The sequence below is a fragment of the Symphalangus syndactylus genome, chromosome 21, assembly GCF_028878055.3.
Source record: "Symphalangus syndactylus isolate Jambi chromosome 21, NHGRI_mSymSyn1-v2.1_pri, whole genome shotgun sequence".
NCBI classification, from domain to species: domain Eukaryota; kingdom Metazoa; phylum Chordata; class Mammalia; order Primates; family Hylobatidae; genus Symphalangus; species Symphalangus syndactylus.
Genome location: NC_072443.2, coordinates 58,417,120 through 58,429,926, shown reverse-complemented (window position 1 = coordinate 58,429,926; position 12,807 = coordinate 58,417,120). Strand labels below are relative to the sequence as shown.

At 42.0% G+C, this 12,807-nt stretch overlaps 1 protein-coding gene across 16 annotated transcripts in view; it reads left to right on the top strand.

Moving 5' to 3' along the window:
* FANCD2 (FA complementation group D2) overlaps positions 1 to 12,807 on the top strand; it is a 73,641-nt gene that overhangs the window by 42,330 nt on the left and 18,504 nt on the right. For 13 of the 16 annotated variants that reach the window (XM_055260483.2, XM_063630358.1, XM_063630356.1 and 10 more), the window contains 6 exons: positions 1,002 to 1,110; positions 4,971 to 5,081; positions 5,352 to 5,461; positions 6,650 to 6,793; positions 10,191 to 10,307; positions 12,604 to 12,732. In XM_055260483.2, coding sequence (XP_055116458.2) covers positions 1,002 to 1,110; positions 4,971 to 5,081; positions 5,352 to 5,461; positions 6,650 to 6,793; positions 10,191 to 10,307; positions 12,604 to 12,732 — 720 coding nt within the window. The remainder of the gene's footprint in view (positions 1 to 1,001; positions 1,111 to 4,970; positions 5,082 to 5,351; positions 5,462 to 6,649; positions 6,794 to 10,190; positions 10,308 to 12,603; positions 12,733 to 12,807) is intronic. The other 3 variants (XM_063630362.1, XM_063630360.1, XM_063630361.1) reach the window with 1 other exon arrangement.

Sequence of the window (12,807 nt, the reverse complement as noted above, 5' to 3'; positions counted from 1 at the left end):
TGCCTAGAATGACCTTCTCACCTTCTTCACTGTGGAACTACTGTTGGTCCTAGCACAGGCATATGCCTACTGTTTTGATTCAGTGAGTGGTGGTAGTTTCCCTCCCATTAGAACATATTTGTGTTTAGTGACAACGATGGCAACATCTTATATCTCTACCTCACTGTCTTCCTCTCACATATTATTTCAGGAATTTTTGTGCACTTGAATGAGCTTATTTGATTACCACATCTCTATTATGATATGGGCAGGATAGCTATTGTCCTCATTTTACACATACAAATTTCAAGTATAGGGAGTTCAAAGTCATTAAAAATTTTTAAGTACTTACACTGTACCAAGTGCTGGACTCATTTCTTTATGAGGAAATACTTAGAAAGATTAAAGACTCAGCCAAGGTCACACAGTTAGTAAGTAGCAGTATAGAACTTGTTTCACCAAATTGTGTGCTCTCTGGCTATTCTACCTTGTAACATAACTAGTAATAAGTAAAACTAGGGTCACAAGCCTAATCTCCTTCCTTTTTTGTTTTTTTGAGACGGAGTCTTGCTCTGTCACCAAGGCTGGAGTGTGGTGGCTCAATCTCGGCTCATGGCAACCTCCGCCTCCCAGGTTCAGGCAATTCTCCTGCTTCAGCCTCCCTAGTAGCTGGGATTACAGATGTGTGCCACCATGCCCAGCTAATTTTTGTATTTTTGGTAGACATGGGCTTTCACTATGTTGGCCAGACTGGTCTCGAACTCCTGGCCTCAAGTGATCCTCCTGCCTCGGCCTCCCAAAGTGCTGGGATTACAGACATGAGCCACCACGCCTGGCTGAATCTCCTATATTTTGGCCCAGAGATTTTTTTTCTCTATACCACGTTGCTGAGGACAGTTCTATTACAGACTAAACTCAAAGATCCTGCTTTTCATAGACATCTCTCAGCTCTGGATAAATAATACAAACAAGATTAAAATCTGAACATTTGGAAGTATGAGAATGTAATTTGTACTTTGCAGATTGTGAATGCCTTCTGCCGGGAAACATCACCTGAGATGAAGGGGAAGGTGCTCACCCGGTTAAAGCACATTGTAGAATTGCAAATAATCCTGGAAAAGTACTTGGCAGGTAAGGGAAGTGTCCTATACTGGTAGTACTACTAGGCCAGTAGTGAGGCAATAAAGCACTTAGCTTTCCCTGATACCAAAACCAGACAAAGACACATCAAAAAAAGAAACCTCAGGCCAATATCCCTGATGAACGTTGATACAAAAATCCTAACAAAATACTAGCAAACCTAATTCAGCAACACATTAAAAATATCGGCCGGGCGCGAGGTGGCTCACGCCTGTAATCCCAGCACTTTGGGAGGCCAAGGCGGGTGGATCACTTGAGGTCAGGAATTCGAGACCAGCCTGGCCAACATGGTGAAACCGTGTCTGTACTAAACATACAAAAATTAGTCAGGCGTGGTTGTGGGTACCTGTAATCCCAGCTACTTTGGAGGCTGAGACAGGAGAATCGCTCGAACCTGGGAGGCAGAGGTTGCAGTAAGCCAAGATCGTGCCACTGCACTCCAACCTGAGTGACAGAGCGAGACTCCCATCTCAAAAACAAACAAAAAAAGATCATTCATCATGGCCAAATGGGATTATTTATCCCAGGGATGCAAGGATTGTTCAACATATGTAAATCAATGTGATACATCCTGTCAACAGAATGAAGGACAAAAACCACATGATATTTAAATTGATGCTTAAAAAAATTTTATAAAATTCATCCTTTCATCATAAAAAACCCTCAGAAAACTGGGTATAGACCCATAGCTACTATTAAACTGAACAGGGAAAAACTGAAAGCCTTTCCTCTAAGATCTGGAACAAGACAAGGATACCCACTTATATAATACCACTGTTATACAATACAGTATTGGAAGTCCTAGCTGGAACAATTAGACAAGAGAAAGAAAGAAAGGGCATCCAAATTGGAGAGGAAGATGTTAAATTATCCTTGTTTGCAGATGATATGATCTTATATTTGGAAAAGCCTAAAGACTCTACCAAAAAACTATTAGATAAATTCAGTAAAGTTGCAAGATACAAAATCATCATATAAAAATGAGTAGCATTTCTGTATGCCAACAACTAAGAATCTGAAAAAAATCAAGAAAGTAATCCATTTACAATAGTTACAAATAAACAAAAGTTACAGATAAAATAGGAGTAAGCTTAACCAAAGAAGTGAAAGAGCACTATAATGAGAACTATGAAACATTGATACAAGAAATTGAAGAGCAAATAAAAAAAGGAAAGATACTTCATGTTCATGGATTGGAAGAATTAATATTGTTAAAATTTCCATGCTATCCAACACAATCTACAGATTCAAGGCAATCCCCATCAAAATACCAATGACATTCTTCACAGAAATAGAAAAAAAAGCCTAAAATTTATATGGAACCACCGAAGACCCAGAATAGCCAAAGCTGTCCTGAGTAAAATGAATGAAACTGGAGGAATTGCATTACTTGACTTCAAATTATACTACAGAGCTATAGTAACCAAAACAGCATGGTGCTGGCATAAAAACAGATGCATAGACCAATGGAACAGAAGAGAGCCCAGAAATAAATCCATATACCTACAATGAACTCATTCTCAGCAAATGTGCCAAGAATATACATTGGGGAAAGACACTCTCTTCAATAAATGGTGTTGGGAAAACTGGATATCCATATGCAGGAGAATGAAACTAGACCCCTATCTCTTGCCATATACAAAAATCAAAATGGATTATAGACTTAAATCTAAGACTTCGAATTATGAAACTATTAACAACAACAATAACAAAAAACATTCAGAAAACTCTTCAGGACATTAGAGTGGGCAAAGATTTCTTGAGGAATACCCTACAAGCACAGGCAACCAAAGCAAAAATGGACAAATGGGATCACATTAAGTTAAAAAGTTAAGTTCCTTTCCTCTGCATAGCAAAGGAAACACCAAAGTGAAGAGACAACCCACAGAATGGGAGAAAATATTTGCAAACTATGTATCTGACAAGGGACTGATAACTGGAATATATAAAGATAGGAAAAAAAATTTATTCGGACTGAAAAATGGGTAAAAGGTCTGAATAGACATTTCTCAAAAGAAGACATACAAATGGTGGATATGTGAAAAGGTGCTCAACATCACTGAGCATCAGAGAAATGCAAATCAAAACTGCCATGAGATATCATCTCACCCTAGTTAAGATGGCTTTTATGCAAAAGACAGGCAGTAACAGATGCTGGTGAGAATATGGAGAAAAGAGAACCTTTGTACATGGTGGAAATGTAAATTAGTACAAGCACTATGGAGAACAGTTTGGAGTTTCCTCAAAAAACTAAAAATAGAATCACCATATATGATCCAGGAATGCCACTGGTAGGTATATACCCAAAAGAAAGGAAATCTGTATACCACGGAGATATCTGCACTCCCATGTTTATTGCAGCACTATTCACAATAGTCAAGATTTGGAAGCAACCTAAGTGTCCATCAGTGGGTGAATGGATAAAATGTACATATACACAATGGAGTACTATTCAGCCATAAAAAACAATGAGATCCTGTTGTTTGCAACAATACAGATGGAACTGGAGGACATTATGTTAAGTGAAATAGGCCAGGCACAACATATTTTCACATATTTGTGGGAGCTGAAAATTAAAATAATTTAACTCATGGAGATAGAGTAGAAGTATGGTTACCAGAGGCTGGGGAGGGTAATTGTGGTTGGGGGACTGGGAAAAATGAGGGTGGTTAATAGGTTCAAAAATATAATTAGATAGAATGAATAAGATCTAGTTGTTTTTCTGTTTTTGAGATGGAGTCTCGCTCTGTCACCCAGGCTGTAGTGCAGTGGCACGGTCTTGGCTTACTGCGACCTCTGCCTCCTGGGTTCAAGCAATTCTCCTGCCTCAGCCTCCTGAGTAGCTGGGACTAGAAGTGTGCACCACCACACCCAGCTAATTTTTGTACTTTTAGTAGAGATGGGGTTTCACCATGTTGGCCAGGCTGGTCTCGAACTCCTGACCTCAAGTGATCCACCTGCCTCGGCCTCCCAAAGTGCTGGGATTACAGATATGAGCCAGAGAGCCCAGCCAAGATCTAGTTTTTGATAGCACAACAGGGTGACTACAGTCAACAATAACGTACTGTACATTTAAAAATAACTAAAATAGTATAATTGGATTGTTTGTAACACAAAGAAATGATAAATGCTTGAGATGATGGATACCCCATTTACCCTGATGTGATTATTATACATTGTGTACCTGTATCAAAATATCTCATGTATGCCATAAATACATATACCTTCCCCGTTTTTTGTGGGTTTTTTTTGTTTTTTTTTTGTTTTGTTTTTTGTTTTTTTTTTGAGACAGGCTTGCTTTGTTGCCCAGGCTGGAGTGTGGTGGTGCGATCTCTGCTTGCTACAACCTCTGCCTCCTGGGTTCAAGTAATTCTCCTGCCGCAGCCTCCCAAGTAGCTGGGATTACACGCGTCTGCCAGCACACCTGGCTCATTTTTGTATTTTTGGTAGAGACAGGGTTTCACCATGTTGGCCAGGCTGGTCTCGAACTCCTGACCTCAGGTGATCCACGCACCTTGACCTCCCAAAGTGCTTGGTGTTACAGGCACAAGCCACCCTGCCTGGCCACCATTTAGATTTTAAATGTTTGTTTTAGTTTTTTTCTGTTTGTTATATCATTATTTAAAGTGGTTTTATGATAATTGATCATACTTAATATGACATTTCTGTGTTATCTCTGGCCATTTTGCTATGCCAAAACAATGTCAGATGACTTGAATATGTCTTATAAGCATTCAGCCATGCTTGGTAATTTTGGAAACTAGTTTTTAGCCAATGGAGTGACTGAATTTCAAGTCTAATGGTGGTGTGTAATTGGTACACATTGAGCTTCAGCCTGCTGTTTGTTTCAGTCACCCCAGACTATGTCCCTCCTCTTGGAAACTTTGACGTGGAAACTTTAGATATAACACCTCATACTGTTACTGCTATTTCAGCAAAAATCAGAAAGAAAGGAAAAATAGGTAAGTATGTTCTTTTCCTCTTGTCTTGTGTCTCCAAATAAGCTTCATTGAATTAACCTAAAAGTTATGTGTATCATGGCATCAGTAATTGGAACAATTGTAAAACTGAACTCTTTCTTTATTAGATTTATAAATACACTGTAATTTAGGGTTATAAAATTACCTCTTCTACCTCTAGGCAGTTTCCAACAGGTTGTTTTCTGAGGGCAATGGTATTTGGCAAACATGATTATTAATTACTTGAGTCATTTTTCCTTTTTAATATAAAAGAAAGGAAACAAGAAACAGATGGCAGCAAGACATCCTCCTCTGACACACTTTCAGAAGAGAAAAATTCAGAATGTGACCCTACTCCATCTCATAAAGGCCCGCTGAACAAGGTATTGGAATGATGGGTATCCGTGAAGGTTTGTGACATCCCAGTGAGATTAACAGAAACCAAGCTTTATTCTCTGCATTCTACAAAGAAAAAAAAATTAGGAAACAGCGAGCCAAAACTCTCTTAGGCCTTGGAGTAATCTCCTTAGTAGCAAAGTTCAGATTAGACTTTAGGTCCTTATTCCTGCCACACATTGTTGACTGTTTTTTTCTAATTATTTTCTTGACTGTTTTACTCCCTTTTTTGTACCCCAGCAGTATATTGAATTTTCTCTTGAGGTACTTGATTATCAGTAGTTCCCTTTTACTTTACATTTGTACTGTTTGCAGAATGAGTTTCATGTGTTTGAAATTGCCTGGACCACATGGATCCCAATTATTTCTGTTGATCAGCCACCATTTATTGTATATTTATTAGGTATAGTTTCTGTAAGAGCCCAAGTTTTATATTAATACCACATTTAATAAAGGAGGAAACTAAGACCCAGGGAGGGCAAGTGACTTGCGCAAAGTCACACAGTTAATAAATGCTGGAGCTAGCGTTTGAAGCCAGATCATTCTGGCCCCTAAGCTCACAGTTTTTTGTTTTGTTTTTTTTTGTTTTGTTTTGTTGTGTTTTTTTTTTGAGATGGAGTCTCGCTCTGTCACCCAGGCTGGAGTGCAGTGGTGCGATCTTGGCTCACTGCAACCTCCACCTCCCGAGTTCAAGCGATTCTCCTGCCTCAGCCTCCCAAGTAGCTGGGATTATAGGCATGCACCACCATACCCAACTAGTTTTTGTATTTTTAGTAGAGACGGGGTTTCACCATCTTGGCTAGGCAGGTCTCAAACTCCTGACCTCGTGATCCACCCACGTCAGCCTCCCAAAGTGCTGGGATTACAGGCGTGAACCACCACGCCCGGCCAGCTCACAGTTTTCTGTACTAGACCTAAATGCCTTGATTTGCCTAATAGATCATCCCTAAATAGAAACCAGCTAAGGGTCTTGATGTGTGACTTGTATCCCCATCTTAAATTAGGTGCTCTGTCTTGGGAATATTTAGGGACTTTGGGTAGAGGAAGTTGTTATTATAATGAAAATGTAATTTTTTGCATTAAATAAATGCATATTTGCACTTTGAAGTTTTTATTAAAATTTGATTAATATAGAAGATTTATTTATTCTCTTTGTTGCTGTGACTTCCCCATAGGAGTTCACAGGGAAGGAAGAAAAGACATCATTGTTACTACATAATTCCCATGCTTTTTTCCGAGAGCTGGACATTGAGGTCTTCTCTATTCTACATTGTGGACTTGTGACGAAGTTCATCTTAGATACTGAAATGCACACTGAAGTAAGTGACAGGCTAGGATCTCAGAATTTAATCTTCTTTCAGAAAGTTCCTCAGGTCTATTCTTATTTCACAAAGAACACTGTGACACTGAGGAGAGAAGTTAGACTGACTTTAAAAGCCTTTATATGTGAAAGTAATGACGAATAATCATCCTCATACTGGTGTTTGTAAGTCATAAGGTTTTTAATAATGTGTCAGACATTATAAAATATCGTGCCAATGATGTAATCCTTACATTTAGGTTACTACTACTACTACTACTAATAATAATAAGCTACCTAGATTATTTTTGTAGAGGAGCACTCTTCTGGTTCTTAGAAGTCATTGCCCTTTTCACTTTTTCACAACATTTGTTCAGCATCCGACAGTTGCTTACTGAGTCCTATTTTGTGTTTGCCACTAATCAAGGCACTTGTATTTCAGTAGTACATAGAGTATCATGCTTGCCTTCGAATAGCTTCTAATCTAATCAAAGAAGTGGAAATAGCTAGCAGTACCATAGCTTTATTATTATTATTAATTTTTTTTTTTTTTTTTTGAGACAGAGTCTCACTCTGTCGCCCAGGCTGGAGTGCAGTGGCGCAATCTCTGCTCACTGCAAGCTCTGCCTCCCGGGTTCACGCCATTCTGCTGCCTCAGCCTCCTGAGTAGCTGGGGCTACAGGCGCCCGCCATCACGCCCGGCTAATTTTTTGTACATTTTTTATAGAGACAGGGTTTCACCGTGTTAGCCAGGATGGTCTTGATCTCCTGACCTCGTGATCACCCGCCTTGGCCTCCCAAAGTGCTGGGATTACAGGCGCAAGCCCCCGTGCCTGGCCCCATAGCTTTATTGATGCCAAATACGGTATTAATGGTCCGAACCAAGGACTAGTGAAACTCTAGTGAGAGAATGATGTTTATATTGAAGTTGGGAGTAGAGAACATTTTCACAGATAAAGTAACTTTTGAGATGGGATTTCGTCAGAGACAGAGAGTAGAATTTCTCCAGGTTAAGAGAAATTGAAATAGCATTAATTTTCACGTGAAATTTACACGAATGTGGGTACCTTCAGAACAGAAATAGTATCTTTTTTTTTTTTTTTTTTGAGATGGAGTCTCGCTCTGTCGCACAGGCTGGAGTGCAGTGGCGGGATCTTGGCTCACTGCAAGCTCCACCTCTCGGGTTCACACCATTCTCCTGCCTCAGCCTCCCGAGTAGCTGGGACTACAGGTGCCTGCCACCATGCCTGGCTAATTTTTTATATTTTTAGTAGAGACAGGGTTTCACCGTTGTTAACCAGGATGGTCTTGATCTCCTGACCTCGTGATCCGCCTGCCTTGGCCTCCCAAAGTGTTGGGATTACAGGTGTGAGCCACCGTGCCCAGCCATATCTTTTTTTTTTTTTTTAATCTTTCTACATCATCTTGCCCTTAGGAGAGTCCACATAAATGTGTATTGAGTGAGCAGTTTGCAGTGAGACTGTATTTCACCCATTCTGCTTCTGGCAGTGTAATATAGTTATTCCACTGGGATCACTCTGGGATCCCGCCCAGAGTTAATAGTAGCAAAACATTAGACGAAAAGAAGTATGAAAGGATTATTTAATGAACAGACAAGTGAAATTCCCTTGAATTAGTCTTTTTTTTTTTTTTTTCGAAACCCTGCTTGTGGCATTCAAGGTCATTTTTTAAATCACAGGATATTTAGGAAATGCATCTTGGATCCGCAACTGGAAAGGTATACAGAGGAGTTTATAGAGAAAAAGTATGTCTTCTAAACTATCCTGTCTTGAATTATTATTTTACTATTCCGAATATTTATTTTGGACATGCTTGACTTTATTATATGACAGAGCATAATAGCTATCTTTTATATGAGATGGGTGCAATTTCCTCCCTTGCCTCTTTTTTCTTTTTGGAGACAGAGTCTTGCTCTGTCACCCAGGCTGAAGTGCAGTGGCAAGATCATAGCTCACTGCAGCCTTGAACTCCTGGGTTCAAGGATCAAGTGATCCTCCCAACTCAGCCTTCCAAGTATCTAGGGCCACTGGCATGCCCCACTACACCCGGCTAGTTTTTTTGTTTGTTTGTTGGAGACGGAGTCTTCCTCTGTCTGTCAGTCTGGAGTACAGTGGCGCGATCTTGGCTCACTGCAGCCTCTGCCTCCTGAGCTCAAGCGATTCTCCTGCCTCAGCCTCCCAAGCAGCTGGGATTACAGGTGCCCACAACCACATCAGCTAATTTTTGTATTTTTAGTAGAGATGGGATTTCACCATATTGGCCAGGCTGGTCTCAGACTCCTGACCTCAAATGATCTGCCTGCCTTGACCTCCCAAAGTACTGGGAGTTTGAGACCAGCCTAGGTAACACAGTGAGACCTATCTCTACAAAAAATTAAAAAAAAAAAAAGTAGCCAGGCATGGTGACGCACACCTGTGATCCCAGCTACCTGGGTGGCTAAGGTGGGACCATCACTTGAGTCCAGGAGGTTGAGGCTGCAGTGAGCTGTGAACACAATATTGCACTCCAGCCTGAGCAACAGAGCGAGACCCTGTCTCAAAAATAAGTAAATAAATAAATAAAAGTCAAATTATTTACCCAGCCGGGCGTGGTGGCTCACGCCTCTAATCACAGCACTTTGGGAGGCCGAGACAGGCGTATCACCTGAGGTCAGGAGTTTGAGACTAGCCTGGCCAACGTGATGAAACCCATCTCCACTAAAAATACAAAAATTAGTCAGGCATGGTGGTGGGCACCTGTAATCCCAGCTACTCGGGAGGCTGAGGCAGGAGAATTGCTTGAACCGGGGACGCAGAGGTTGTAGTGAGCCAAGATCGTGCCACTGCCCTCCAGCCTGGGTGACGGAACAAGACTCTGTCTCAAAAAAAAAAAAAAATTTTTTTTTCATCCATTGGGAAGTATGAACATGAAATAGCCAGGTGTGGTGGCTCATGCCTGTCCATAATCCCAATACCTTGGGAGGCCAAGGCAGGAGGATTGCTCGAGCCCAGGAGGTTGAAACCAGCCTGGGCAACAAAGTGAGACCCCATCTATATAAAAAAATTTAAAAATTCGCTGGGCCCAGGTGTGGTGGTTCATATCTGTAATCCTGGCACATTGGGAGGCCGAGGCAGAAGGATCATCTGAGCCCAGGAGTTTGAGACCAGCTTGGGCAATATAGTGAGACCTCATTTCTTATTAATTAAAAAAAAAAAAAATAGCTGGGCATGGTTGCATGTGCCTATAGTCCCAGCTACTCGGGAGGCTGAGATGGGAGGATAACTTGGGCCCAGGAGTTCAAGGCTGGAATAGCTATGATCTTGCCACGCCACTGCACGTTTACAAAAAAGAAAGAAGAAAATTATCATGAAATGACTAGGACATTCTTGGAACTAATCCTTTCCTCCATGTGACAGGCTACAGAAGTTGTGCAACTTGGGCCCCCTGAGCTGCTTTTCTTGCTGGAAGATCTCTCCCAGAAGCTGGAGAGTATGCTGACACCTCCTATTGCCAGGAGAGTCCCCTTTCTCAAGGTTAGTGTAGGCAGAAGCATAGGACTTGGGCTTAGTGGATTTGGGAACAAAGGAGGTATTATAATGAAAAAGTTGTCACTTTCTTTGGCATTGTGTTTGGGTCACTGGGTAGCATGGGTGCAGCTGTATTGCCAGACAATATTCTTATTTATTTATTTATTTATTTATTTATTTATTTTTAGATGGAGTCTCGCTCTGTTGCCCAGGCTGGAGTGCAGTGGTGTGATCTCGGCTCACTACAAGCTCCGCCTCCCGGGTTCATGTCATTCTCCTGCCTCAGCCTCCCGAGTAGCTGGCACTACAGGCGCCCGCCACCACACCTGGCTAATTTTTTGTATTTTTTGTAGAGATGGGGTTTCACTGTGTTAGCCAGGATGGTCTCAATCTCCTGACCTTGTGATCCGCCCACCTTGGCCTCTCAAAGTGCTGGGATTACAGGCTTGAGCCACCGTGCCCGGCCTCATCTTGCTTTAAATAGGAAGTCTGAAGGCTGGGCGTGGTGGCTCACGCCTGTAATCCCAGCACTTTGGGAGGCTGAGGAGGGCAGATCACTTGAGTTCAGGAGTTCGAGACCAGCCTGGCCAACATGGTGAAACCCCATCTCTACTAAAAATACAAAAAGAACTAGCCGGGCATGGTGGCGCAGCTGTAGTCCCAGCTACTTGGGAGGCTGAGGCATGGGGAGGCAGAGGTTGCAGTGAGCTGAGATCGCACCACTGCACTCCAGTCTGGGTGACAGATTTCGTCTCAAACAAAAAAAAAAGGAAGTCTACCTGTGCAGTGGCTCACACCTGTAATTCCAGCACATTGGAAGGCCGAGGCAGGTGGATCACCTGAGGTCAGGAGTTTGAGACCAGCCTGGCCAACGTGGCAAGAGGCTGTCTCTACTAAAAATACAAAAAAAATTAGCCGGGTATGGTGGCGCATGCTTGTAGTCCCAGGTACTTGGGAGGCTGAGGAAGAAGACTTGATTGAACCCAGGAGGCAGACGCTGCAGTGAGCCAAGATCATGCCACTGCACTCCAGCCAGGGCATTAGAACGAGACTCTGTCTCAGAAATTAAAAAAAAAAAGGAAGTCTGAAACAGAAAATAGAAAGGCACTTGGAATAAGAAATGTGTTTTTATTTTTTTGAGACAGAGTCTTGCTCTGTCGCCCAGGCTGGAGTGCAGCGGTGCAATCTCAGCTCACTGTAGTCTCTGCCTCCTGGGTTCAAGCGATTCTCCTGCTTCAGCCTCCTGAGTAGCTGGGGACTACAGGTGCACACCACCACACCCAGCTAATTTTTGTATTTTTAGTAGAGACAGGGTTTTAACATGTTCATCAGGTTGATCTCAAACTCCTGACCTAATGATCCACCCGCCTTGGCCTCCTGAAGTGCTGGGATTACAGGTGAGAGCCACAGTGCCCAGCAATTCATTCTTCTTTGTATTCACTATTGGCTCTACTTTTTGAGACAGGGCTTTGCTCTATTGCCCAGGCTGGAGTGTAGTGGCACAATCTTGGCTCACTGCAACCTCCACCTCCGGGATTCAAGTAATCCTCCTATCTCAGCCTCCTGAGTAGCTAGGACCACAGGCATGTGCCACCACACTCAGCTAATTTTTGTATTTTTTGTAAAGAAGAGTTTCAGCATGTTGCCCAGGCGTCTACATTTTTTTTTTTTTTTTCAATTATAAGAGGGAGGCAAGGCACAGTGGCTCATGCCTTTAACCCCAACACTTTGGGAGCCCAATCATGGATTGCTTGAGCTCAGGAGTTTGAGACCAGCCTGGGTAACGTGATTAAACCCCATCTCTACAAAAAATACAAAAACTAGTCATGTTTGTTGGCATGTGCCTATGGTCTCAGCTACTCAGGAGGCTGAGGTGAGAGGATCACTTGAGCCTAGGAATTCAAGGCTGCAGTGAGCTGTGATCGTCCCACTGCACTCCAGCCTGGGTGACAGAGCAGAACCTTGTCTCAAAAAAAAAAAAAAAAAATTATAAGAAGGAGTCTATTGCTCTACATTTGTCAACCTAAATGATTTCTACTTTTATGTGACCTTTATCTGATTAGTTATGATAGGGCTATATGTCTCAATCACTGTTCCTACTCTACAAAAGCCAATCTCTCAGTTATTGGAAGATGGAGCAAGATTTTTATCCCTCTGTCAGAATATAGTCTTAGGTGAACAGCTCATTTCTCCCATCCGCTCCTACCTGGTGACACAGGTTTGACTTGACTCCATTGTGAACCCTTAGTTTCTGAGAAGCTATCCAGCAGTTTCTTCACTCATAACTCTGAATTTATTATAGAACAAAGGAAGCCGGAATATTGGATTCTCACATCTCCAACAGAGATCTGCCCAAGAAATTGTTCATTGTGTTTTTCAACTGCTGACCCCAATGTGTAACCACCTGGAGAACATTCACAACTATTTTCAGGTCAGAAGCCTAGACTTAGAAGCTGCTAAGCAAATATGAGGTTTCATTTTTGGCCGAGAAAAAGGAAAATGAGGA